We start from the raw sequence: 26,681 nt of genomic DNA, 5'->3' as shown, positions 1-26,681 counted from the left end.
GCCTAATACAGTTCCTAACCCAATAAATGTTTGCTGATTTGAGTTGAATCAAACTATTAAGTGATACTTATAATTGAATAAGAGGTTTTAAATGTTTTCTATACAGTAGCTCATTAACAACACTGACGATTATGTCACTTATGGATATCTATTAGGATGACAAAACAGAACATATATTATTTCCCTATCTTCTATCAACATGAAGGAACAAATTTCCCTGAATTAGGCTTAGACTTTCTATGGTTTTGAAGGCATCACTACCACAAAAGGTACAATGTGGGACAGGAAAGGCACATAAAATATGGAAAACATACTCAAGTCTCATTTTTATTTGAAGCTCACTTTAAAACACGTGGGTACAAGTTTCTAAAGTTCTGTTTTAACACACGCACGCACACACACAGAGGTACTGTCTTCTCTCAGTTATAGGTGTTTAATAAATGTTGATTGAAACAACATTAAGTTGTGGAATAATTAAGTTAGGCTTTTAAAATACTGTCTTTTCAGTAACATTAGTGACAATTATGAATAAAAATTAAAACAGATGCTGGTCATGAGAGCACATTAAAAATACTTGATTCAGGGCTTCCCTGGTGGCACAGTGGTTGAGAGTTCGCCTGGCAATGCAGGGGACACGGATTCGTGCCCCGGTCTGGGAAGATCCCACATGCCGCGGATCGGCTGGGCCCATGAGCCATGGCCGCTGAGCCTGCGCGTCCGGAGCCTGTGCTCCGCAACGGGAGAGGCCACAACAGTGAAAGGCCCACATACCGCAAAAAAAAAGAAAAAAAAAACAAACCCTGATTCATATCATATTATGGGTAATACTAGACAAATAACATACATACTTAAAATATTGAGATGCATTTGTTATAATTGATCGCTTTTTGTATTAATTAGCTTCCTGGAAGCTTTAAAAGTTAATGCTATAGGCTGCAAAGATTACTTTGATTATCATAATGTTCCAATGTTATGAATCTAAATTAAATAAAACTTCACTCTAGAACACTCCTAAAACCAGTCCTAACTAATTTTCTGAGATATAACAGCTCTGCTACTGCCCACAGCCTTTATTCTGCCTTTTCCAGATCCCCATTAAGAGCCCTGTTGCATTGACGCCTGCCAGTGTTCTTATCCGACATCCAAATGATCAGACCCCTATCTGCAGCCATTATTAAGCTAATCAGCCATCTCCACGGTGATTCAAGGATTTGAGAATGGGGAGCGACGTCGCTCCCTTTCACAAGCCCCTGTTGCTTATTTCCTGTCTTACTGTTACCGAGGACAGAAGCTCCGAACCTGTCTGGGTGGAGGTTCCTGTTTCCCTGCCCCGTTTCAATGAGAGATTGATGCCTTAACAACTGGCTCTAATGATTTCTCTAATGAAGCCTCCTTCGGTCGGCTGGGTTCCCAGTAACAACGGTTGAGTGTTACTGCCCTCTTGTGGTGGACAGACGCCAGATCTCTGCAGTTCAGCAGAACTCCAATGCGCATAGATTTAGTAATTCTTCCTTTGTAAAGGATATAGTAAATTATTTGAATATATCTGAGTTTAAAGACTTGCTGGGTCAAACTTTGAATCTCTGTTTATGAACCTATTAGTTCAGAAACACTTTATGGTATTTTTGTAGGGTCTAGCTTAATCAAACTTTTAATTACATAGGGAATTCATTCTGCTGAAAACATTGGGGTATTATAGGATATTTATAATTAAAATTCCATTTATGGATCTCAGCTTTAACACTGGATTAAGGTAAATCCTTTGGGAATTACAGACAATTAGAAAGATGTGCGAAGCAATAAAGAATGAAGTCCCTAAGCTTCAAGTCCAAAAGTTAAAGTGTAACTGCTCCTTTCAACTAAAAACTAACCCAAGATCAGCAAGCAGTGTATCTTTCAAAAATTTTTTTGGTTGCATTGGGTCTTTGTTGCTGCATGCGGGCTTTCCCTAGTTGCAGCGAGCGGGGGCTACTCTTTGTTGCGGTGCGCGGGTTTCTCACTGCAGTGGCTTCTCTTGTTGCAGAGCACGGGCTCTAGGCGCACGGGCTTCAGCAGTTGTGGCACGTGGGCTCAGCAGTTGTGGCACGTGGGCTCAGTAGTTGTGGCACGTGGGCTCAGTAGTTGTGGCTCGCGAGCTCTAGAGCACAGGCTCAGTCGTTGTGGCACACGGGCTTAGTTGCTCTGCAGCATGTGGGATCTTCCTGGAGCAGGGCTCAAACCCGTGTCCCCTGAATTGGCAGGTGGATTCTTAACCACTGCGCCACCAGGGAAGTCCCTTTACTGTTTATTTAAATTATTTTAAAACACTTTTAAGCAAAAAATAGAAACTCGCTATTGATGTGATAAAAGCATTACAAATAAAAGTTGAATGATATTTTTTCTTGTATTCCAATGGCACAGGTATCAGTTGTTTGCTCCTTTTTGTTTGGAGCTTCGTGTGGGAAGCCTACAGGGGTCTTTGCATTCAGTAAACACACTAATACTCTCCCTGTTTTCACTCTGGTACTCTCCCTCTCAGTTGTGTCTGACGTCCCCCAGTCCAGAGAAATTCTGTTACCCTCTCTGAGGAATAAATTTCTAAGGTTGGGGAGGGAAGGTTGCCCAGTGGTGTGATGTAGAGAAGATGAGATACAGAGACCAAAACACTAAAACAGAAAGATGAGAAACAACAGGGAGAAGAAAACTTCAAAAAATACTTACCATTAATACTCTCAGTGAGATAAGACACTGCATTCATGAAATATGAACAACATGTTGTAGAAAGCAAATATTTAGAGAACAAGAGCAACAAAAGCTCTCAAACATTAAAATGCACAGAAACAAAAATTCAATAGGATTAAAAGTTGAGAGAATGTCTCAGAAAGTGAAACAAAGACAAAAAGATGGAAAATAGGACAGAAAATACAGGGATTTTTGAGGCTGAATCTAGGAGATCCCATGTCTGAATAATAGGAGGAGTTCCAAAGAGGGAACACAGAAAAGGGAGGGTAGGGCCTCCACTAACCTCTAGGTCACTTTTGTGTAAATAAGAAAAAGACACCAACCATGGATGAATATACTCTATAAGCACACGGCTTGCTGAGCAGAAAAAAGTGTATGATCTACTGTATAGCACAGGGAACACCGCTCAATGTTACGTGGCAGCCTGGATCGGGGAGAGTCTGGGGGAGAATGGATACATGTATATGTATGGTTGAGTCGCCTTGCTGTGCACCTGAAACTATCACAACACTGTTAATTGGCTATACTCCAATATAAAATTAGAAGTTAAAAAAAAAAAAGAGGGCTTCCCTGGTGGCGCAGTGGTTGAGAGTCCGCCTGCCGATGCAGGGGACATGGGTTCGTGCCCCGGTCCGGGAAGATCCCACATGCCGCGGAACAGCTGGGCCCGTGCGCCATGGCCGTTGAGCCTGCGCGTCCGGAGCCTGTGCTCTGGAATGGGAGAGGCCCCAACAGTGAGAGGCCCGCGTACCGCAAAAAAAAAAAAAAAAGAAAGAAAGAAAAAGGTGTGAGGAAAGAGATACCCCTCCTCCAAGCAGATATAGCCTTAAGCTGAAGCACACAGTTTAGTGAATGGAATTCTGGTTAGATTTCAGCCCCCACCATCCTCAGCAGGGCACATCTGTGCAGTGCACAGACTGCACAGCCGTAAGTAGCAGCCTTGATGCCATGGAGGAAATCATCAGGACTTAAGGACCTGTGTTTCACAATTGAAAAGGCCCAGTGAGTGCTCAGATCAATGGATGAAAACAGACCCACATCAAGACATATCATTATGAAACTTCACAGTCTTGGAGATAAAGGAGTAATTCTATAGCTTCTGGAGAGAAACAAAACAAAACATGCACAGAATCTGAAAGTTACATGCACAGAATCAGAAAGGCTTCAGACTTCTTTTCAACAGCAAGCTTGGAAGTTTCCAAGTTTCTTCTAACAACGGAGCCATTTCCTCAAGAAGTTAACCATAGAGTTTCCATATGACCCAGCAATTCTACTCCTAGTTATGTATCAAGAGAACTGAAAACATATACTCACAAAAAAACTTGTAAACCAATATTCATAGCAGTATTATTTATAATAGCCAAAAAGTAGAAACAACTCACGTGTCCATCGACTGATAAATGGATAAATAAAATGTGGTATATCCTTATAATAGACTATTATTCAGCTATAAGAAAGTAATGAAGTACTGGTACATGCTTGGACATAGATGAACCTTGAAACATTATGCTAAGTGAAAGAAGCCACATACAAAAGCCACCTATTGTATGATTCCATTTATATGAAATGTCCAGAATAGGCAAATATATAGAGACTGAAAGTAGATTAGTGGTTGCCAAGGGCTGGGGTGGGGAGGGGCAAAGGAGAGTGACTGCTAATGGGTACCAGGTTTCTTTCTAAAGTGATGAAAATATTCTAAAATTAGATAGTGGTGATGATTGCACAACCTGGTGAACATACTAAAAACCACTAAATGGTATTCTTTAAAAGAGTGAAATCTGTGGTATGTGAATTATATCTCAATTTCTAAAAGAAGACAATGGGGGACTTCTCTGGTGGCACAGTGGTTAAGAATCCGCCGGCCAATGCAGGGGACATGGGTTCGAGCCCTGGTCCGGGAAGATGCCACATGCCTCGGAGCAACCAAACCTGTGCACCACAACTACTGAGCCCGCATGCCACAACTACTCAAGCCGGTGTGCCTACAGCCCATGCTCCACAACAAGAGAAGCCACCACAGTGAGAAGCCCACACACTGCAATGAAGATTAGCCCCCACTCACTGCAACTAGAGAAAGCCCGGGCGCAGCAACGAAGACCCAACGCAGGCAAAAAAAAAAGACAATGTCTTTAAAATTACACTTCCTAGCAAACTACAAATCAAATGTGACAGTTGAATAAAAACATCTTCAGACATGAAAAGTCTCAAAAAATTTACCATTCATGCACTAGTGCTCAGGAAACTACTAGAGATATGCTACCTCAAAACATGGGAGTAGATCGAGGAAGAATGAACCAAGAGAATGGCGAAGTAAATGCCTCTGACGGCAGCAAAATAAATTTCAGGAAGGCAGCTAAAGAGCAGATCTGGGGTGGGGGAAGGCTCCAGATTCAAAGAAAATTAAGATCTCTAGAAAGGATGGCTTCAAGAAAAAAAGAAATTGAAACCAACAAAAATTACCTGGTAAAACTGACCTTTTGGGAAATTAAAAATACGGAGAGACAAATAGAAGGGGTGAGAATAATTATGAAGTACAAAGAAAACTAAGCAATTAAAAAAATAAAAGGCAATTATTTACTTCAGGAAAAACAAAAATGAAAAAGGAATGATCAAAATATGCTACAATGCTCAGCTGTGGATATCTGAATAGGCAAAATCATGTAAACATTGCATTTGGATTTAATTCCAAATAGTAATACAATTTCATTGGGAGGGCAAGGTAAGAAAATTGTGGTATAAAAGAACTAAACTTTCATCTATAAGAAGAAAATCATTTGACAAGGCTTAAGTTAATGACTCAAAAGATAGCAATAGTGCATAATATTAGAAATACAGAAAAATTGAAAACAACAGAAGAAACAGTCAAAAGAGTCAAAAAGAATTGCATGGTGAGAGGAACTGGGGAAAAGAGAGGAAAGGGATGGGCTAGTGACTTCTTTGTTAGAAGGCTTTTAGTTCTATTTGACCTTTTAAAGTACTTTAATAAAAAGTATGATATAGGGCTTCCCTGGTGGCACAGTGGTTGAGAGTCCGCCTGCTGATGCAGGGGACATGGGTTCATGCCCTGGTCCGGGAACATCCCACATGCCGCGGAATGGCTGGGCCCATGAACCATGGCCACTGAGCCTGCGCGTCCGGAGCCTGTACTCCACAACTGAAGAGGCCACAAGAGTGAGAGGCCCACATACCGCAAAAAAAAAAAAAAAAAAAAAAAAGTATGATATAATTTTTATAATCCTTTTGGGATAAAAGATTGTTTTAACATCCACTGAAATGAAAAAAATGAGTGACAAAGGAACTTGAAAAATATGTTTGCCTTAAATAGAAAAATGTTCTCATTAAACTGATTTTCAACAGCCTTTATCAGATATCAAAGCAATGGGATGTTACCTTGACAAAACCATTTTTCTCATAATTCAATAACTACTATTGGAAAACTTCAAAATTTAAAATCAGAAGGAGTGATAAGGAATGAAAGAAAATAGGTAATTTAAATTTTCTCTTTCTTTTCCCCCCAGATGACTTGAAACTGGAAGGGAAATGCATGGGAAATGGGCAAGCATCTAGGCCCCAGGTCTTTACCAAATTCCAAAATAGTTCCTGAACAGTGTGTGAGTACTTGTCTCATATCTTAACTAAAAAGGCCCTTTAAGCAGTTCTTTTCAGGACAAGGGAATCTATTCTAGAACGGAATGGATGTTTCTACCTCTAGAGCCTGAAATTTGTGAGCAACTCATAAATATCGCACTCTAGACTCCCTCTTAAACCCAGATCTAACTGTGACAGCAGCTCTTTTCCGACAAGTAGGAATAAGTCTTGGAAGAGACCACTATCTAAGAATACTAGATTTGAAAAGGTGGTAGGGAACTGTAACCAAATCCAAGCCAAATAGGACAAAACAATTTTCTTGGTTTCTTGTCCATTTCATTCTGACTCATTTAAAAGAACCCGGCACATCCTCACAGTTGCAGATTCAGTTCAGTGCTGTATTCATATTTGCTATTTCTGGATGGTTGGTAGAATCCTGTCTGATCTTTAGCTGTGCAGTGGGAGGTGAAGGAGAGAGTCTTGCCCCACTTCTGGAATGGAGAGGGATGGAGAACAGCATGAGGTAGAGCCACCACGGTGGTGGCAATAGCAATTAGGGAAAGATCTCCCGGGGAAAGGTGAATCTTGAGGACAGAAGTTGATCAGGGCTGTGAGTCCAGCAGTCCTGCCCCCTGATGGTAGAGCATCTCCCTCCATTGTCATTCTTGGAGGATCATGGTGGTATTTTATGGAGGAAGCTGGTGAGTTTCTTTATAGATGATGATAGCACTGAGGCTGTGGCTGCTTTGGAAGAGGAGCCCTGGGTCTCTCGCAGGAAAAGTGGAGGGCCTGGGGAACTCCTGCTGAGACCAGTGTCTGTGCACCTATAGACACTTGGATTTAGGTGTGGGGAGGAAGTATGGCTACTTGCAGAAACACAGTTTCTAGACAGCAAAGTGATTCTGGTCACACTTGGAATGGGAGACAGCTCTTCTTACCTCTAGGTCTGAGAACATTTCCTGGTAGAAAACATCTGCCCAAATCCACTGGGAAGGGGACATGGGACAGAAAAACCAGGCGAGGCTGGCATCAGAGGTCCAAAATGGAGTGAGGAGAACAGATCCATTACAAGGTGGTCAGGTCACGGGTCTTCAGGTAGAGAAGGCTAACTACATGAGTACTTTAGGCAGAGTAACAGAGGGTAGCAGGCTTTTGATGCACTATGCACAGCTGTCCGGGAGTGGTCACTGGAGTCAGTGGGTCCCCCACAGGGAAGTATGTCAGCAACATTCACATGCAATGGCATAGTCTTGGGAAGCCAAGCCTGCTGAACAAAGCTGCCCAGTGCTCCTGCAAAGGTGACTGTCTCGATATAAAGGTGGGACACAGCTGCCTGGAATTCCACCAGAATATAAAATAACCCTTTCTAGAAATGCAAATCAAAACCACGATGAGATATCACAACACATCTGCTAGAAAGGCTATTACCAAAACAAAAACCAAACAAACAAAAAAACCCCAAGAAATAACAAGTGCTGGCCAGGATGTGGAGAAAAGAGAACCCTTATGCACAGTTGGTAGGAATGTAAATTGGTGCAGTCACTATGGAAAACAATATGGAGTTTTCTCAAAACATTATAAATAGAACTACCATATGATCCAGCAATTCCATTTTTGGGTATATATCTGAAGGAAATGAAATCACTATCTTGAAGAGATATCTGCACTCCTCATGTTCACTGCAGTGTTACTTACAATAACCAAGATGTGAGAACAACCTAGGTGTTCACTGACAGATGAATGAATAATGAAAATGTGATATATACATATAGTGGAATATTGTTCAGTCATAAAAAATAAGGAAATCCTGCCATTTGCAACAACATGGATGAAACTTCAGGGCATTCGGTTAAGTGAAATGAGTCAGACAAAGACAAATACCATATGATCTCACTAGAGCTAGGATGAAGTGGAGTGAGAGTTGGAAGCAGAAGCCCTAAAAAAGTGTGGGCACATCACCTGCCTTTGACTCTGTCTTCTTGGCAAAGTCATCAGTTTGGAAGGTTTGATGAGTTAGGAGCTATGCCAAAAGTCCCTCCCCATCCTGGGCAGAACCTATAGGTATTGGTGGCATTTCATGCTGGGTGGAGTCATTGAGTAGGGGCCTTACTTCTAGAAGAAGGCTCAGATAAACTTGGGCAGCAGAGTGCCCTGCCAGAAGACTCCTCTTTTTCTGGCACAAGTAGAAAGGTGCCCCAAGAGTTCTCTTTCCTTTCCCCAAATGCGGAGCTTAGAATTTCCTGATACAATTGCATCTGAAGGAGAGAGGGTTGGTACCTGGGTGGTCTATGAACTTTCTTGATTGCTTCAGAGACTGTGGTAATGCTAAAGGTTTGGTGGCCGTGGTAGGGGAGCCTAGGGGATATTAGCTTCTGGCTGAATCCAGCTCTGTTAACTGCAGTTGGAATTCCTGGCACCTGAGGACACTGCTGGAAAAGAAAGTGGTGGGGAGCATTGGAGATCAAGGCTGCTCAGGAATCAGCTAGCACAGTCCAAAGTGGGGGTAAGCAAAGGAAACAGAAATTTGCATGTTTTCCTGAAACAAAAGAGCTATATATGACAATAGGAGGTAGTTCTGATAGGCAAATCGGAGGTGAGCCTGAAGAAACTCCCTTGAAGCATTGGTACAATGCCATGGATGATGTCTTTATTAAGGGCTGAGAGCCAATTCCTGAACATGCCTTCAGGGTGGAGAGGGGAGGGGCCTGATCCTCATCCCTAGCTCCTATCTGACAGAGGGACTGGACTGGACACTGGGGGGTACCTGAGTCCTTGCCCAAGAAGGGGAGCATCAGTTTGAAGGGACACAAGTGGCAGCAGGATCTGGCTCTAGGCCAAGGGGCTGGCAGGTTGGATGGGGACCAAAGTGGAGTAGGGACTCAGGGAGAATATCAATTAGACAAACGGGTCACACATGGGGCAGTGCCAGGCCCATGGCAGGGACTAAATCTACTCCAAAGGGAAGAGCAGCAACTAGGCACTGACATAGAAAATATTTCTTCTAGAGTTTTAAGTCCTCAGTGAACAGTGAACAAGTATAGACCAAGTACAGTGTATACAAATATATAGTGAACACGTATTCATTTTTGTTGTTGCTGCTGTTACTGTTTTCCTTAAACAGCACCTTAGAAGTGATAACTGCAACACCTGTGAATGCAGAGGCTCTGTGAATCAGTCCATGGCCCTGAGGGCACACAGAAGACCTTCCAAACAGGAATTCTAATCTTTACTCACACCACTCTCAGTCCACATGAATTCATGTTAACTTATTATTATTATTATTATTGGCGGTATGCAGGCCTCTCACTGTTGTGGCCTCTCCCGTTGCGGAGCACAGGCTCCGGACGCGCAGGCTCAGCGGCCATGGCTCACGGGCCTAGCTGCTCCACGGCATGTGGGATCTTCCCGGACTGGGGCACGAACCTGTGTCCCCTGCATCGGCAGGCGGACTCTCAACCACTGCGCCACCAGGGAAGCCTCATGTTAACTTTTATGTGAATCTCGTGTCTAGCACTCCCGAACTTCTGGGAGTATCTCTCCTTCCTAAGCCAGAAGATCTCTCTCTCTCATCCATCCGTCCTCACTCGCTGCTTTGTGCTTCCACTGTGCTACGTGCTTCCACTGCCACAGACAGCCTGAAGAGTGTGGCTGTCTTCCCCTGAATTGTCTTTTCCTTTCTCTTGTCCTAGGAGTCTGATTCTAAGCCTCTCTGCCTAATATAGGTGTCACAGAAGTCCAGAAACCCTTGTGACTTGGTCCAGAGTCTCCAAAGAGAGTGGGGAAGAGATGGATAGGCTTAGTGAAGAGATTTCTACAGAGCCATTTTTCCAATTAATGATTAGTTTTTTATATGAGTTAAAAAAAAAAGAGCCAAATTTTTAAGTTCGCTCTTTCCTGTTCTATTCATATAAACAGCCTCAGGGGGATTCCCTGGCCATCCAGTGGTTAGGACTCTGTGCTTCCTGCCAAGGGCCTAGGTTTGATCCCTGGTTGGGGAACTAAGATCCCACAAGCTGAGCAGCAAAAAACAAAAACAGAACAAAACAAAACTGGCCTCAGGTCTCTGGTGGGGTAATATACACACATAGAGAAATGTGTGCTTGTATATGTATCTTTACCCTTATATGTGACCAGTTCTCTGTGGTCAAAGAGCTCATCACCTTTTCCAACCTGGGAGCCTCACTGCTTTGATTCCTGCTAATGCTCCTCCTCTAAAAAGTCTACATTACTAGTCTATAAAGACTCATGATCTATTATTTTCTTCGGTTCTTCATGGGAACTAAAGATAATACCTGCCTTTTTGCTTAACGTACTTGTCTCCTAGTCTCACTGCAGCCCCTATTTGCTTTTGTTTTTTAGCGAATTATGAACATGTAGTCAATAAGTGGGAGACAGAGGTGCTTCTGAATTCTCATACGTGTGGCACAGACAGTCACTTTGGGGATTGCAGTAGATTATAGACAATGCCCCTCCTTTTAGAAGACTATAATCAGAACTATTTTCCCCTAAAAATTGAATGTATGAGCCACTTGCTTTATTCTAATAAAAGTCTCTGGATTGCAACTGTGTTTTGTTGCTCTTGGTATAGATTTAGACCATAATTAAGTGGAAATTTACCTCTGATATATTCATCAATGAGCTTTAAATTAACCTTCAGTTTCCTAGCAGTTGGATCAAAGTCACAAATATTCTCGACTAAGTATTGGTTAACGTACTGTGAACAAAGAACAAAAGTTATGGAATCATCAGCAAGTGGAAGTAGAGTGCCCAATTCATCAGTTTACATAATTCCATTTATATACACTTCAAAACAGGCAAAAGCAGTCTATGGTGTTAGAAGTCAGGATTCCGGTTACCCGAGGGTGAGTGTGCGTGTGTGTGTGTGTGTGTGTGTGTGTGTGTGTGTGTGTGTGAGAAGCTGGTGATGGGAGAGGGTACGGTACAAAGGATGGCTTTGGGGATGCCACTAATGTTCTGTTTCTTGATCTAGGAGCCTGTTACAAATGTTCATTGTGTAAAAATTCTTGCCCTTGTATACTTAGGATTTGTGCAATTATGATTTGTATATCTAAACCTGTGTAGGATATTTTTCAATAAAGTGTACTTAAAAAAAAACTTACCAGTTTACACTGATCCCAATTTCCTAAGTCATTTGATAATTCCAATTCTGGATGAAAGAACAAGATAATCCCTTTTAGGATGTCTTGTACTAGTTTTATGTTGGCTTCCAACTCCTGGGACTGGCTGGCTGGTGATTTTGGCTCTGCCAGAGGATCATAATCATAGAGCAACAGTGACACAAAGTCCATGGAGGTAAGCAGCCGGAGGCACTGTTGTAGCTCTTTCAGCATGACTCGGAAGAAGAGAATGCCTGCCCGCTGGACTGCTCCCACATTTTCAATTTCTGGAATGATAGAATGACATCCCACATTGTTGTTTAGTACACACACTACTTTTTAATAGGATTCTGAACATAATATAGTAAAACCCTTTTTTTTTTCTTCAGGAAAAAGAAGACCATATCCTATGGTTTTAAACAATCAGTTTCTCTAGTCACGAAATCAAAAGGCAAAAATGGAATTACACCTGGTGAAGTTCACAGGAAGAGGCTTTGAGGAAATGTGGAAACTTTTTTGGAGTTAGATCTTGGTTTGAATACCTACTTTCCCCCTTATTGGTTCTGCCGTCTCTCTGAGCCTCCTTTTCATTTTCTGTGAGAATAGAGCTGATCCCTACTTCCCTGTTGAGCTGTGGGAATTACAGGAGATGGTATATGTAAAAGTGCTTAGCCCCAGGTCTTACACATAGTGGATGCTCAAAAGACATGAGTTTTCTTTTCTTTTTTCTTCTTTTCCCACACTGTGTAGTGGCTAGAAACCTTTCAGCTTTACCCCACCAGAGTGTTACTCTACTAATTCTGGTCATTCCATTCTAGGCAGCCAAAGGTTTCCATGCTTCCTTCTTCCCTCCCTTCTGCCCAAACTGATTTTGTGCTAAGGGTAGCCTAGTGGATGTGGAATCATAAGGACCGGGGGCCTGTTCATGGTCGTGCACTAGCTTGCTATTGGACTTTTATTTTGACGGGCCTTAGCTTCTTTATCTGTAAAATGAGATGTTCCGAAGAGTTAGCACTGTGTAATGTACTGAAAAGAGCACCCAAACTGGGGTGCAAATCCAGCCTTCACCACTTGTTAACTATGTGATTTGGTGCAAGTTGTTTCTCTGAACTTTACTTTCCTCATCTGTAAAATGAAATAATAACCATTCACCTCATAGAGTTATGGTAAGGACCAACTGAAATAACATATTTAAAGTGCTTGACACATGATGTGACATTTAATATTGGGCTGGCCAGAAGGGTCATTCGGGTTTTTCCATAAGATGTTACAGAAAAACCCAAATGACCTTTTTGGCCAACCCAATAAATGCTACTTGTATATTGCCTTTATGAGTCCTTCCAGTTCTAAAACCATGACTCTAGCCAAGAAAATGTGATTCCTTACCCTTTGCTAGCATTTATAGCCCACACTCATCAGCCCAAGACTGCAAGAAGGAAATCCTTCCATGTGGAAAGATCTATATATTGCAACAGTTCATTTTAGAAAATGCATCCTGCATTGCATTGTCTGTGATTTCCCCAAAACTTTTTAAATCCATGAATTCAGATGGTCGCCACATGCACAATACCTAAGATATAGTTTTTCTTTATTTCTCCAGATAATTCGCCCAGTATTTCATTGCAGGCAACTTGGATCACCTTCGTCATTTTCTGTAGATCTTTAAATTCTCGATACAACAACATCTTACTCCTGCCAATGTTAACATCGAGAACTCCCAAAGCTTCTCCTGTTCTCTTACGAAGTGGAACTACTATGTGGTTTTCTCCACAGACAGAGGCCAAAACAACTTCTGAACTGTCTGTACACTTAAAGAGGAAATCTCTGAAACCAAAACCAAATAAGCATAAGGATATAAAACAACAGCCTGTTCATAACATTCCACCCAAATGTACTGAATCATCTTCTCTTGTGCCTACTACACTCCAGCCGCACCAGCCCTTGTTGCTGTTTCATCTGCCTGGACCACTCCACCCCTTGAGTTCACAGGGGTCTCTCCCTCAGCTCCTCATAGGGAAGCCCTCCCAGACCCCACAATCTAAAATAGCTGCATCTGAGTCTCGCTCCACCCTAATACTCTGCCTTATTGTTTTTACTATATACTTATCCTTATCTGAGGGTATTTGTTTTTTGTTTAAATATTGTCCAATACATATTGGTTGAATGCCTGAAGGAACAATGAGCGTGTTAGGTCAGGTGCCCTAGAAGCAGAGACTGAGAAAAGGGATGCTCTGTGCAAATGATTTATTGAGGGAGTGCTCTCAGGAGAAACCTGTAAGGGTCTGAGAAAAGCGCGATAGGCAAGGGGGAGGAGCTAAGCAAGAATGTGATTCCAGGTGAACTCTAGCCTCAGTCTGATCCCAAGGGGAGCTCTGGAAGGCAAACTGTGCCCAGACTCTGCTCCACCTTGAGGCAGGGGAGAGGCCTTTTGTCAGTCATTAGAGCTCTAATCTGCTTGGGTTGTGTGTGGAGAGGGTGTTTACAGAACTCTTAGGCACCTCCTGGTGAGAGGCTCCCATTGCTCAAGGGTGCTCCTCCAGAGAAAGTTACAGTGTGAGTCATTAGCAGTAGGACGTGGCCCCTCGCAGAAGGTACATGGGGATCTGGGCAGGGCACCTGCTTCAGTGAGGGACCTGCGGTTTTCATAGAAATGTAGTGGCTCCTTTTTTCTCTAGTGAGGTATCTCTTTTTATCTCTTTCTTTCTTTCCCCATCTACATGATATTGAGTGTATCTTTTTTTTTTTTTGGCCGAACTTTGGCATGCGGAACTTCCTTAACCAGGGATCAAACGCCCGCCCCCTGCAGTGGAAGCCCGGAGTCTTAACCACTGGACCATCAGGGAAGTCCTTACATGATATTGAGATGTCATTCCTTTGAGGTATTTGTAAAAATGTTGGTGCTTTGCATAGCCTCAAAAGCACGTTTAGGGAATTCCCTCGTGATCCAGTGGTTAGGATTCCGTGCTTCCACTGCAGGGGACAGGGGTTCGATCCCTGGTTGGGGAACTAAGATTCCATATGCTGCAGGGCATTGCCAAAAAAAAAAAAAAAGCACACTTATAGTTCATAACATCAATCCTATGATGATAGGGAAGGTTATGTCCTTCTTTTGCTATTCCTACCCCTTGCTGCAGCTGAGCCATCACTTTGTGTCTTTATGATAACCATAGTAATGATGCATCATGCTAAGCTTTCTTGGTCAACAGAGGTCCTCAAAAAGCACCTGCTCTGGGCTTCCCTGGTGGCGCAGTGGTTGAGAGTCCGCCTGCCAATGCAGGGGACACGAGTTCGTGCCCCAGTCCAGGAAGATCCCACATGCCGTGGAGCGGCTGGGCCCACGAGCCATGGCCGCTGAGCCTGCGCGTCCGGAGCCTGTGCTCCGCAACGGGAGAGGCCACAACAGTGAGAGGCCCGCGTACCGCGAAAAAAAAAAAAGCACCTACTCTAAGTTACACAGAGAAATCCGAGGTTATAAGTCTGGATGTTACAAGGACTCCTGTAGAACTATTGACCAGCACAAGGAATAACTGTATGGAAAGGAGCTTAAAACTGAATGAACATTCTGGTATGAGGCCAAACTGAAATTGAATTAACATAGGTACTTAAATGTCAAATTAGCCTACTAGTCTGAGATAGGTTACCGCCTATTCAACTATGCTGACCCTCTAAGAAGCAGTGGTCCCTTTTTGCAAAAGATGTATTCTAGTTAAGATCTGTTTTGCATCTGTCCACAGTTTAATAGCCTTTCCATTCCACAGGTGAGAGGCATTCAAGGTTATCTAGAACTGGGGGTTTATTAAAGGCAACATTCTTTGCCTCCTCCCCATCTTTGCCCCAGACTGTCTTCTTTAAATAAAAAATACAAGTCCACAGGCTAGTTAACATTAAGAGGATGAGCTCTGATTAAGTGATGTGGGTGTATTTTTCATAACCATGGTGGGTTTTTGTTAATTCCATGTTTACAGGACAATTATAGAAAATAAAACACTAAATTGAAATCTGTTTTTAAAAGGACTTGAGGGGGAAAGGACCCAGGCAGACAAAGGTCTGCAGTAATTTTTCTTTAAAACCCAATCAGAATGAGAGCCAGTGTATATTAATAAGAAGCAGAAGCTGGCAGTCAAACAAAACAGACCATGAGGTATGTCTCATACCTGAAAATGCAAGTCTTCCTAAAGATGATAGGGGGATTCCTGTGGATTTCTGTTAGACCCAGGTGCCCTGTGACCATCATATTTCGTAAAACATAGTCTGAATCCTTGAAAAGAGGCAGAGATATCATTAGAGAGAGGAGTACTTAGACTTCATACTCTCTCTCTTTTTTAAAAAATATTTATTTGTTTTTGGCTGCATCAGGGTCTTAGGTGTGGTGCATGGGCAGCGTGCGTGCTCTTCGTTGTGGCGCGCCGGCTTCTCTCTAGTTGTGGTCTGTGGGGTCAGTAACCGCAGTGCACCAGCTTAGTTGCCCCGAGGCATGTGGGATCTTAGTTCCCCGACCAGGGATCAAACCCCTGTCCCCTGTATTGGAAGGCAGATTCTTAACCACTGGACCACCAGGAAGTCCCCTAGACTTCATACTCTCATTAAGACTTTTGGGGACAAATAAATAGAAAAAAAATTAGAAAAGCTTAGGTAATATAAAATGTTTTTCAAATTATAGGTCAAGGTCAATATAATTTTGAGCCACAATGATGCCAAACACTTGGGCCTCAAGGTTTGGGTCTCAGAAATTTTTTTTTCCTATCCTCACTCATTCTATTGGTCATCCCATCCAGTCTCACGATTTTTGTTTTGTTTTGGTAAAATATACACAGCATGATATTATCATTTTAACCATTCATAAGTGTGCAATTCAGTGGGATTAAATACATTCACAATGTATAACCACTCGAGTAGTTTTAAATATAATTTATTTACCAGCCTGGATTTCTCCCAAACACTAAGCTCATATATCCAACTGCCTATTCAATATCTCCACTTAGATGTCTAACAGACATTTCAAATTATATTAAAAAAAAATCTTTTTCAATTTATTAGGTAAGAAATTATCTTCTACTTAACTTTGTATTTATTTCATTATGAGAACAATTGAACATTTTTTCCCATGTTTATTGACCATTTGCATGAGGTTTTTTGTTTAAATAAAATTGTCCTTTGCTTATTTTTATTTTGGATTTTCAAAATCTCATTGACTTTTATATAACACTGTTAATCCTTTGTCAGATATGTGGCAATTAGTTGTGTTTATAACTTTGATGCAGGAAAGGTTTACATTTTTATGTCATCAATGTATCAACCTCGCTTTAATCATTTCAATCTTTGAAATAGAATCAGCCATCCTTCCTCAGACCATGGCTGTAAATTCCCTCCTATCCTTCATTTTCTTAGCTATTCTCATGCATTTATTCTTCTTCCAAATGAAGATTAAAATCATTTGGCCAATTTAAAAAATCATGCTGGAATTTATCTTGGAATTTTGTTAAATTTAAAAATAATTTTGGTAAGAAATATTTTTAAAAAGTGGTCTTCTTGTGAAAATAATCATGATATGACTTTTTAACTTTATGAAAAAAATGTATGTCCCTTGGTAAAGTTTGTAGTTTGCTTCAGGTAGGACCTAAGCGTGATGGAGTGAAGTGGGGGGAATGTTCTGGGCAGGGTAACAGCATTTTTGAAGTCCCTGAGGTTAAAAAAAAAAAAAGGTTTCGTGACTTCCCTGGTGGTCCAGTGGTTAAGAATCCGCCTTCCAATGCTGGGGTTGGGGGTTTGATCCCTGGTCGGGGAACTAAGATCCCACATGTGGTGGGGGAACTAAACCTGCGTGCCACAACTAGAGAGCCCGTGTGCTGAAACTAGAGAGAAGCCGGAAACAAAGAGCCTGCGCACCGCAACGAAGACCCAGCACAGCCAAAATAAAAGAAAAAATTTTTAAAGGGTTTCTATTATGTATGGTGGGATGTGAAACATTAATTGTGGTATTGTATACCACCCTCCTCCCCACTCAAGCAGAAAGTTTGTGCTGCCTAAGAAAAGAAATGTGGAGAGGTGGAAAGCAGAAATCACCTGCTAATCTCTGGCTTTTGTTTTTTCAAAAGCCTACTTGATATAACTTAAGATAGCAAACCAGGCACATGTTAGACCTCAGGAAAGTAAGAGACTGAGGTCTTGGTCTCCTTACTGGCTGTCAGCTGGGGGCTGCCCTTAGCTCCTAGCGACCTTGGGTCTTTGTACAGCTTCAGAACCAGCAACAGAGTGTCAAGTCTCTCACACTGCCATCGCTCTGACTCTTCTTCCATCCTTTCACCTTTCAGGGACCATAGCCAGAAAAGGTTATCTGCTTTTAAGGACACGTATAATCGATAGGGCCTACCTGGCTAATCCAGGACACTCTCCCTTTCTCAAGGTCCTTAATACTAATCATGTCTGCAAAATTCCTTTTGCCACTAAGGTAACATATTTACAGGTTCCAGGAATTAGGATATGGACGTCTTGGTGGGGGGAAACATTATTCAGCCTACCACAGTTAAATATTTAACAAATTTGGTGCTCCAAAGAAATAGTTAGACATAGGTGCTTTGGGGTGATAAACTAAATAAATAATAATAATAATGATATTTATTATTATTCACAATAAAAGAGATAGCCTGAGTTTCATATCTAAGAGAAATTGAAACTCCTATGTTCCCTCATTTATAGTTATTGTCAAAAGAGTGAGGGGCTTCCCTGGTGGCGCAGTGGTTGAGAGTCCGCCTGCCAATGCAGGGGACACGGGTTCATATCCCGGTCCGGGAAGATCCCACATGCCGTGGAGCGGCTGGGCCTGTGAGCCATGGCCGCTGAGCCTGCGCGTCCGGAGCCTGTGCTCCACAACGGCAGAGGCCACAACAGTGAGAGGCCCACGGACCGAAAAAAAAAAAAAAAGAGAGAGAACTCTTTTTCCTCCATGACTCTGTACCTTATAGAAACATGGGCATGAGGTGAGGTGGGGTGTCTCAGAATCTACTTTATAATTTGTGTCAGTCAGGATATCAGGAGGGAGCAGATGACACACCAGTACTGGCTAATTTGAAGAGAGTTTAATAAAGGGACTATTTATGAAAGCATGGTCGGTACTTAGAATCCCAGGCCTAGTAACAATGGGGAGCTGCTACCACTTTTAGCCTGAAGAGGCAAGGGATGGAAGCAATTACTGGAACTTGGAGAAGACAGGAGAGGGAGAGGGCCACTTGACTAAAGGTAGAGTGGCCTTTAGTCGAAGAACACAGCTAACCCACAGCAACCTGGCAGAGGGGAGAGCCAAAAGCAGAAGGAGAGCCTCCCTCTCCTTCTACCCACCAATCTCCTACTGGTGCCTCTCATTGGACAATCCCAAGAAGAAGCTAAAGGCCAAGGAGTCCATTGATTCAGTCTACTTTCTGAGGTACAGAGTGAGCTGGAGAAGAGAGGAGAGTAGATCTGGGGGGGCTGCATAAAGTAAGAGAGAGGCTTATTAAGTTACCATAGTTGAATGCTTTAAAAAAAAAGGTATCCCTAAAGCCATCCTCAGCCATTTTTAACATCAAAACCTCACCTAGTATCTCCCACCTAGGACAAACCCCTGACTACAGGCTTGGACAGGCTGTACTGGTCTCTACCTGGCTGTGACCCCACCCAGACCCTGGCTGCTGAGTGGTCCTCCTCTTCCCGTCGGGATATGGTCTCCACCTCCATAAGATGGCCTTGGGTCAGATGGATAGTGACCCTTGTGGTCTTGTCCACAGCATTACAATTCTGAAACTACACGCCCCTTCAGCCGTGCTTCTTGCTGACTGCTATAGGCGATGTTAACCTTCTTCATGGGCCCTAGGTGCTGTTTCTCTGAGGGTTCCAACAAAGTGCTTAGACGCTGGCCAAGTGGAATGCTCCCCAGACCCCACACGCTACGGCCCCACTGTGGCCAATGGGACCTGGTGGTCTGCCTCCTATACTGAGAGGTTCTCACCGCCACCCACCCAACACATACACACCAGGTGGTCCGCCCCAGTTCAGAAGGCACCTGAAGGCTCCCAGCCCCACCCCACCCCAGAAGCAGCACCCACAACTAGGCATTCTCCACTTCCTTGGCCCGGTCACCCCATCAGAGAGCTCTGTGATTCTGCCCTCTTTAGCCAAGGCCTCATCAGCTTGATCCAGCCACTGAAGGAGGGAAGCGGGGACCTGGAGGGAAGGAAGGAAAAGAAGCCAAAAAGGAAGGGGAGACGCACCTGTGGGACGGCCAAGTAAAGGACTGAAAGACAATCAAGGTGTTGCCACCACCTGATCAGGCAGAATAGTTTAGCATTCTTGAAAGGAAGACCCCTTTCCATCCATTCTTATACATGAAAAATCCTAACATTAACATTAAGTGTAAAGAAGCAAAGCAAACATTCATCAAAAACTCATCACATTGTAGATAGGGAGGCTTTTTTTTCTTTTTTTGATTGGTGTGATATAAGGTGTCCTTCCAAAACAGGGGTGCCTCATCCCTTCCCAGTTCACCCATATGATCCTGGTGGGGTCTGCCAGTTACTGTAAATTTCCCACCCTGGCCAGGAGGGGCATATCTCAGGATAGATCAAAACGAGTTTTCTTTCCTTGGTTTTTGCAAATTGGAACAGGAAAGAAAAACTCTTCTTTAGTTACTAAGCATCAGGCTTGCCCTGTAGAAAAAAACCTGTCTTTAGCCAGAATGGCAAAGCCAAAGTGCAGAGGGAGGCAAACGTGAGAACTGGGAAGAGAAATAACATGAGAGAGCCCAGATGGTCGTCCCGGAAGCCAGCCTGACTCCTGCCCTTTCTTCATTTGGTTACCTGAGTTAATCAATCCGCGCCCCGCCCCCCCTTTGCCTAAGGCAGTTTGATGGATTTCTGCCACTCACAACCAAGGATCTTGAGTTGGGGTCATAGCATAATAGCTAACTGAATCTGCTTTAAAATACGAGCAAGACAATAGTATCTAGAAACTCTGTTAACCTGGGGAGGTCTAACACTGCCCAGCCTTGCCTACCTTCGCTGGGCTAGGCTCAGTGAAGTATGTAGTGATGGCAGTGATGCCGGATGTGATGTTGTAGAGCCAGCTGATGCCAGTGATCACAACATGCAGGATATGCTCTCGGCTGTGGACGTAGTGATAGGCAGTACTAAAAACATGGGCAACTCCCTGTAGAGACAGAAAATTTAAATTACCTTTTCTATTTAAAACACCAAAATAATTAGTAATGCATCAATTGGATTATCTTTTTAATTGATAATCTACTTTCTACAAGTTATTCATCAATTCTCAAAAGGCAGTGTTCCAGATTCTACTATGAAAAAAGGATCAATCACAGTGAAATCAAAAGTAAGGAGAGATCTACCATAAGATCAACCTAACTTACTGTGTTTCCTGACAATCATCCAGTGAAGTCTGTGATATGTGTTATCAGAAAATAGTGTCAGAAGAACAAGATAAACTTTGAAATGAGAAAAAAAGGTTTAAAAGCCAAGAACTGATGCCAACCTTGGACAGATGGGTAAGGGCTGCCCTGATCTGATGCAACATTAATGTCTGCATCTTTACAAGGCTACTGCCATCAGATCAGCAAGCAGTACAGGTGTGCTGGGTTCCAAGGCCTGCAACACGCTAGAGTACACCATCGTCTTAGATACATAAAGAGAGCCTGTTCTACAGAGAAGGGACGGGAAGTCCTTAGAACCCATCTGTGGTCTTCTTGTCAAGAAACTCTAGGAACCAAAAATTCTTCAAAAATATCTGCATTTTATATTAGGACCCAAGGCATCTAAGGGTAACCCAGGAGCCTTTACCTCCAAGGGCTAGAGAGTCAATTTGGAATTCACTTTGACATATTCTCTAATAAGACCATATATAGTTCACCTACTGATAACTCCATACTCTTGCATTTTGCTTCTTAATATCTTCACATGATTCTTACGTCTGATGAGAATGAACCTTATTATTTAAAAAGATGTCCAGGGAAAACGATTCTACCACTTTCCTCAGTTGTACATCCAGTAAATGAGAGGAGAAAATTTTAAATGATGGTAAATAAACATCAAGAGCATACAGGGGAACAAATGATAGCAACTTCCTGATTGCTGCTATGTCCCGGTCCATTGCCTCCATAAAGGTTTTCAATCTTCCTTCACTGAAATTTCTATTCATAAAATTAAATTTAAATGCTTGTAGAAATGGTCCAGTTATTTTATAGTCTTAAAAGTGCCTCTCCTTTTTGAGATCTATCATGAAAACACGAATACTCAAGAAACATTTAGGCTTTTCCTTCATTCTTTATCCTCAAAAATTATAACACTGAAATAAGAACTATAGGAAGGCATATCATATTTAGAACCACTTGTGGAAACAGCAAAGGATTTCAAGGTACCACTATTAATAAAACATTAATATGTCCCTTCTAAAAGTTCATTCCTACTTTTTGGGTTTTAGTTAGTAGTCTAATAGTTGGATTTCCGTTCTATAGCAGAAAATGCTGTTCCTATGATTAATGCAATCAGACACATATTAACAATCTTCCCAGACAGGCTGAGACATAGATGGGCAACTGAGGCTGAGTCCTTCCATGTATAATGGGGAGCCTCTCCAAAGACTGATACAAGTATGATGACACTATCTATATACATAGCTTCACTCTCATCTGGTTTCAGGTTTCATTTTTTAAAAAGTATAGAAGGAGAGACCACCCTACCATAGACCTTGAAGAATTTTTCTGTGCCTTACCAGATAGAATTTGATCTCATGGGGTAGGAAGATGTTTATTTTCTGGGGATCTCTTAAGGTGTCAACAGCCAAGACCCCAAAGATCCTCATACATGCATCCTGAAGAGGCAGAGCCAGGAATGACCCATTTCGATCGTTCTTCTTGCGGGAATGGTTCCAGAAGAAGATGTTCCCATGGTTCTGAACTTGGGGGACGTGTATTGGCTTCCCTTCATCCACTACTGTAAAGCTGAGAAATAGGAATATGAGGATGGGAGAAAGGCAACAGGAGGGGGCTTTAGATTAAACCATGCAGGAAACTAGATCCAACCATTCATAATCATTAGTATTATATGTCAGAGAAGTGGACTCAGATAAAATTACCAGTTAGGAGAGTCTGACTTGAGAGAAAGATTTAAAAAATAAGCTTAATGGTGTGTATATAGAAGAAGAAAGATGTTGCTCAGAAAAAAATGGGGATGGATGAGCCAGATACAGTCAGATTAGGGGGACACGACGGAAAGTGCAAGGAATTAATAGCGATTATATTGTTATAATGGTTGCAATATCCAGCTGCATTTGATGTGGGACTCTAAATGTTGTTGGGGAAAGACTGCTGCAAAGGAAAATAATATCAATAAAAGTTGACATAGAGTAAAAACAAAAAAGCTTAAATCATAACAGAGAAAACATATATAAAAAGGATGCAGGAGACATAACTTACAGAGTAGGCAGAAATAATTGAACTGAAACTGTGAAGCAGAGTCCCTACATGGAAAATTAATGCCTAAGAGTGAACTCTAGAAACAACCAGGTGAAACCATCCAAGACTGGAAACCCGTCACCTGCTCTAGAAAGTTTGGTGATCTGAGGCATTTCTCTCTTGGGCAGCTAACTAGGATTTCAATGCTAGTTTACTTCACAAAAGGAATTATTTTTTTTAGAAGGGTGAAACCAACCTCTTCAAGATATTCTTACCTGATCCCCTTCATGTCCCTGTAGAGCACTTTGTTCAGTACAAATGGAGCATCGTCTAAAGTACAAGCTATGTTCCTCAATAGAACATTCCCTCTATCAGGCAGTAGTAGGTTTTCTTCTAAGAGGGAAATGTGAGCACTGATCTTCTTATTTCCATGGGCTTCAGCATCCTATGGCAAAATGTTTCCGACCATTTATTTGCCAATAGCCAAAGAGCTATTCTCTTAATCATGTCTCCCTTCATTAGCCAGTTTGTGTATCTGAACCCAATAATTTAACTTTCCTGAATAAATGATGCAGATATTACCATTCATAGGCAGTGGGAGAAAAGCTGACACCACAGCTGTTCCTGAAACCTGAGATTTAGTGAGTGGACTAGATATACACTATGTCAATCAGACTAGTTTACTTAAAAAAAAAAAACCTGCCAGGTCTACTTAAATTTAGAGGTTTAAAACTTGGATCCCTTTGAACCATACTCATGTTGTATGGGCTTCAGTTAAAAGTACTTATTTTAGAGAGCTGGGGCAACAAGATGACTTCATTTCATTCATATTTCTTAACCATCTACTATGATGTGAATATGGGAAAAAATGCTCTCAAGAAATTCTTAACATTGTTTGGCTATGACATTTGATTTACATCATTTCAGGAAAGGATTACTTGGGGATACAGATTGCAGACTTTACTCAACTACTATTTCTAATTAAAATAACTGAGAATTCTCTGTACCTAAAATATTATAACAATATTATATGTTAACACATATATTAAATATGCCCATAAATTTGGGACATGAGAGACACTTTCTCTGATATTTGTCTCCTCTTTCTATGTACTTGGGTTTGCTCTTTGTGCTTTTCTTTTCCCTTCTGCCTTGATTCCTCCTTTTCTACATAGAAGATCAATAGGCTAACTAACAAAGATGTATTAAGATGTATCTTAGGGTGGGCTTCCCTGGTGGTGCAGTGGTTAAGAATCTGCCTGTCAACGCAGGGGACATGGGTTTGAGCCCTGGTCTGGGAAGATCCCACATGCCGTGAAGCAACTAAGCCCGTGCGCCACAACTACTGAGCCTGCGCTCTAGAGCCTGTGAGCCACAACTACTGAAGCCCACACGCCTACAGCCCATGCTCTCCACAATGAGAAGCCTGTGCACTGCAACAGAGTAGCCCCCGTCCGCCGCAGCTAGAGAAAGCCCGCACAGAGCAATGAGACCCAACAGAGTCAAAAATAAATAATTTTTTTAAAAAAGATGTATCTTAGGGTACTGCAGATCTCTGAAGCAAGTTGGAGCAATATCTCTTTTTCTTGATTGTTCTCCTGTTGCTGGTCACATCATTTCCAACTATATTGGAAAATTCAGCCATTCAGGAGATGATTCCCATAATCAAGTGCTGCTGTGTAGCTGAGATGAATGACATAGTTTCCTTGGATCAATGGAAGCTGTGATATATGTAGAAGACAGCCATGCTATTTCTGCCTGGAAAGAGCAGCAAGCTGGGAGTGTCTGAGGTGGCAGTAGAGCTGTGGACAGTGGTCCATCCAGGTCATGTATTTTAAGTGACAGGATTCTGTAATAGTCTCAGATTGTTTCTAGACAGTGCTATGAAATATAGTGTCATGTTGGATTCTACTTTATAATGACTTTATGATTTAAATAGTTCCTTTTAAAACTGACTCCCAAAACATCATGCAAGGGAAATGTAGCTTAAACTGCATGTACATCTCCTCACGGCTATTTTTTTTTTAACATCTTTCTTGGAGTGTAATTGCTTTACAATGCTGTGTTAGTTTCTGCTGTATAACAAAGTGAATCAGCTATATGTATACATATATCCCCATATCCCTTCCCTCTTGCGTCTCCCTCCTACCCTCCCTACCCCACCCCTCTAGGTGGTCACAAAGCATCGAGTTGATCTCCCTGTGCTATGCAGCTGCTTCCCACTAGCTATCTATTTTACATTTGGTTGTGGATATATGTCCATGCTACTCTCTTACTTCATCCCAGCTTACCCTTCCCCCTCCCCGTGTCCTCAAGTCCATTCTCTACGTCTGCGTGTTTCTTCCTGTCCTGCCCCTAGGTTCATCAGAACCTTTTTTGTTTTTTTAGATTCTATATATATGTGTTAGCATACGGTATTTGTTTTTCTCTTTCTGACTTACTTCACTCTGTATGACAGACTCTAGGTCCATCCACCTCACTACAAATAACTCAATTTCGTTGCTTTTTATGGCTGAGTAATATTCCATTGCATATATGTGCCACATTTTCTTTAACCATTCATCTGTCGATGGACACTTAGGTTGCTTCCATGTCCTGGCTATCGTAAATAGTGCTGCAATGAACATTCCTCACGGTTTTTGGCTTTTTGGGTTTTTTTTTTGGCGGTACGCAGGCCTCTCACTGTTGTGGCCTCTCCCGCTGCGGAGCACAGGCTCCGGATGCGCAGGCTCAGCTGCCATGGCTCACGGGCCCAGTCGCTCCACAGCATGTGGGATCTTCCCGGACCGGGGCACAAACCCGTGTCCCCTGCATCGGCAGGCAGACTCTCAACCACTGCACCACCAGGGAAGCCCACGGTTGTTTTTTAATGTCAGTTTATTGTCTGTTCTAGGCTTATCTGACTTTTGGCACAAATGAAATTAGGAATTCCAAGACATAATTTTATTTCTTATACCTTTCCTCTCTGCTTGCCAACTTCAATCATTCCAGTTGCAACTTTACTAGGCTTTGGGTCATTGTAAAGTATCGGAGTGAATAAAACATCTATAGCAGCAATTTCTCAAGAGAATCTAGTGTGTTCCTCCTTTGTAACCATTGCACATCATCTATTGTAAGAAAATTTTTCTCTTATATATCATTTTAGAAAACACACCTGGGTGAGGGCCTTAAAGGTCTCTGCGTACACTGGCTCCAGGGATACTCCACTTGTCTCTGCAGCACGTTGGATTTGGTGCAGCCACTTTTGTCTGGCACAATTTCTCAGACTCTCAACATGGCTCCTTTCTAAAGTATTCATCAGAAACTCCACAACGCTTTCCAGAACTTGATCTTCATTGCCCCTGAGTTCAGATACAACCAATTCTATGTATTTCTGAAACTGTTTGGAAGACAACCTCACTTCGTGACCAGGGTGTGGCTTTGGAAATTGGATGTGTAGTTTAGCTAAAAGACATAAATACAAAACCAAGAACTAATCAAAAATTCATTCATCTGTGGGGGAAATTTTCATTCTCATCTCTTACAGCAAATTGAAGCCTCTGACAACTGCTTCCCATGCAAAACCAGGCATATCAAAGGCACCTCAAGTCCACTGGAACATCTTACAGTGACTTCCTATACTGAACTCAAGATGACTCTTATGTCATCTGTTATTGTTTTGTTTTAATTCTACCACTCAGCCAGGTGAAACCTTATAACAACATCCTTAGGTCCCTTAAATTCTAGAATCCATCGTGTCCAACTCCTTCATTTTACCCATGTGGACACCTGACTCTGTAGAGGTTCAGTAACTTGCCCATGGTCATGTGACCATTTAGTGA

At 42.2% G+C, this 26,681-nt stretch overlaps 1 protein-coding gene across 3 annotated transcripts in view; it reads right to left on the bottom strand.

Moving 5' to 3' along the window:
- EFCAB5 (EF-hand calcium binding domain 5) overlaps window positions 1-26,681 on the bottom strand; it is a 105,700-nt gene that overhangs the window by 1,617 nt on the left and 77,402 nt on the right. The window contains exons 16-23 of one of the 3 annotated variants that reach the window (XM_024737269.1): window positions 26,015-26,304; window positions 23,136-23,305; window positions 22,179-22,407; window positions 20,451-20,603; window positions 15,581-15,684; window positions 12,997-13,250; window positions 11,430-11,713; window positions 10,927-11,023 (exon numbers count right to left, since the gene is read on the bottom strand). In XM_024737269.1, coding sequence (XP_024593037.1) covers window positions 10,927-11,023; window positions 11,430-11,713; window positions 12,997-13,250; window positions 15,581-15,684; window positions 20,451-20,603; window positions 22,179-22,407; window positions 23,136-23,305; window positions 26,015-26,304 — 1,581 coding nt within the window. Of the gene's footprint in view, window positions 1-10,926; window positions 11,024-11,429; window positions 11,714-12,996; window positions 13,251-15,580; window positions 15,685-20,450; window positions 20,604-22,178; window positions 22,408-23,135; window positions 23,306-26,014; window positions 26,305-26,681 lie in introns of those variants that run through there. The other 2 variants (XM_024737267.1, XM_024737268.1) reach the window with 2 other exon arrangements.

This window comes from Neophocaena asiaeorientalis, unplaced genomic scaffold (assembly GCF_003031525.2).
Source record: "Neophocaena asiaeorientalis asiaeorientalis breed wild unplaced genomic scaffold, Neophocaena_asiaeorientalis_V1.1 scaffold129, whole genome shotgun sequence".
Classification (NCBI taxonomy): domain Eukaryota; kingdom Metazoa; phylum Chordata; class Mammalia; order Artiodactyla; family Phocoenidae; genus Neophocaena; species Neophocaena asiaeorientalis.
The sequence above is the reverse complement of the archived record's forward strand: the minus strand, read 5'-3'. Positions and strand labels throughout refer to the sequence as shown.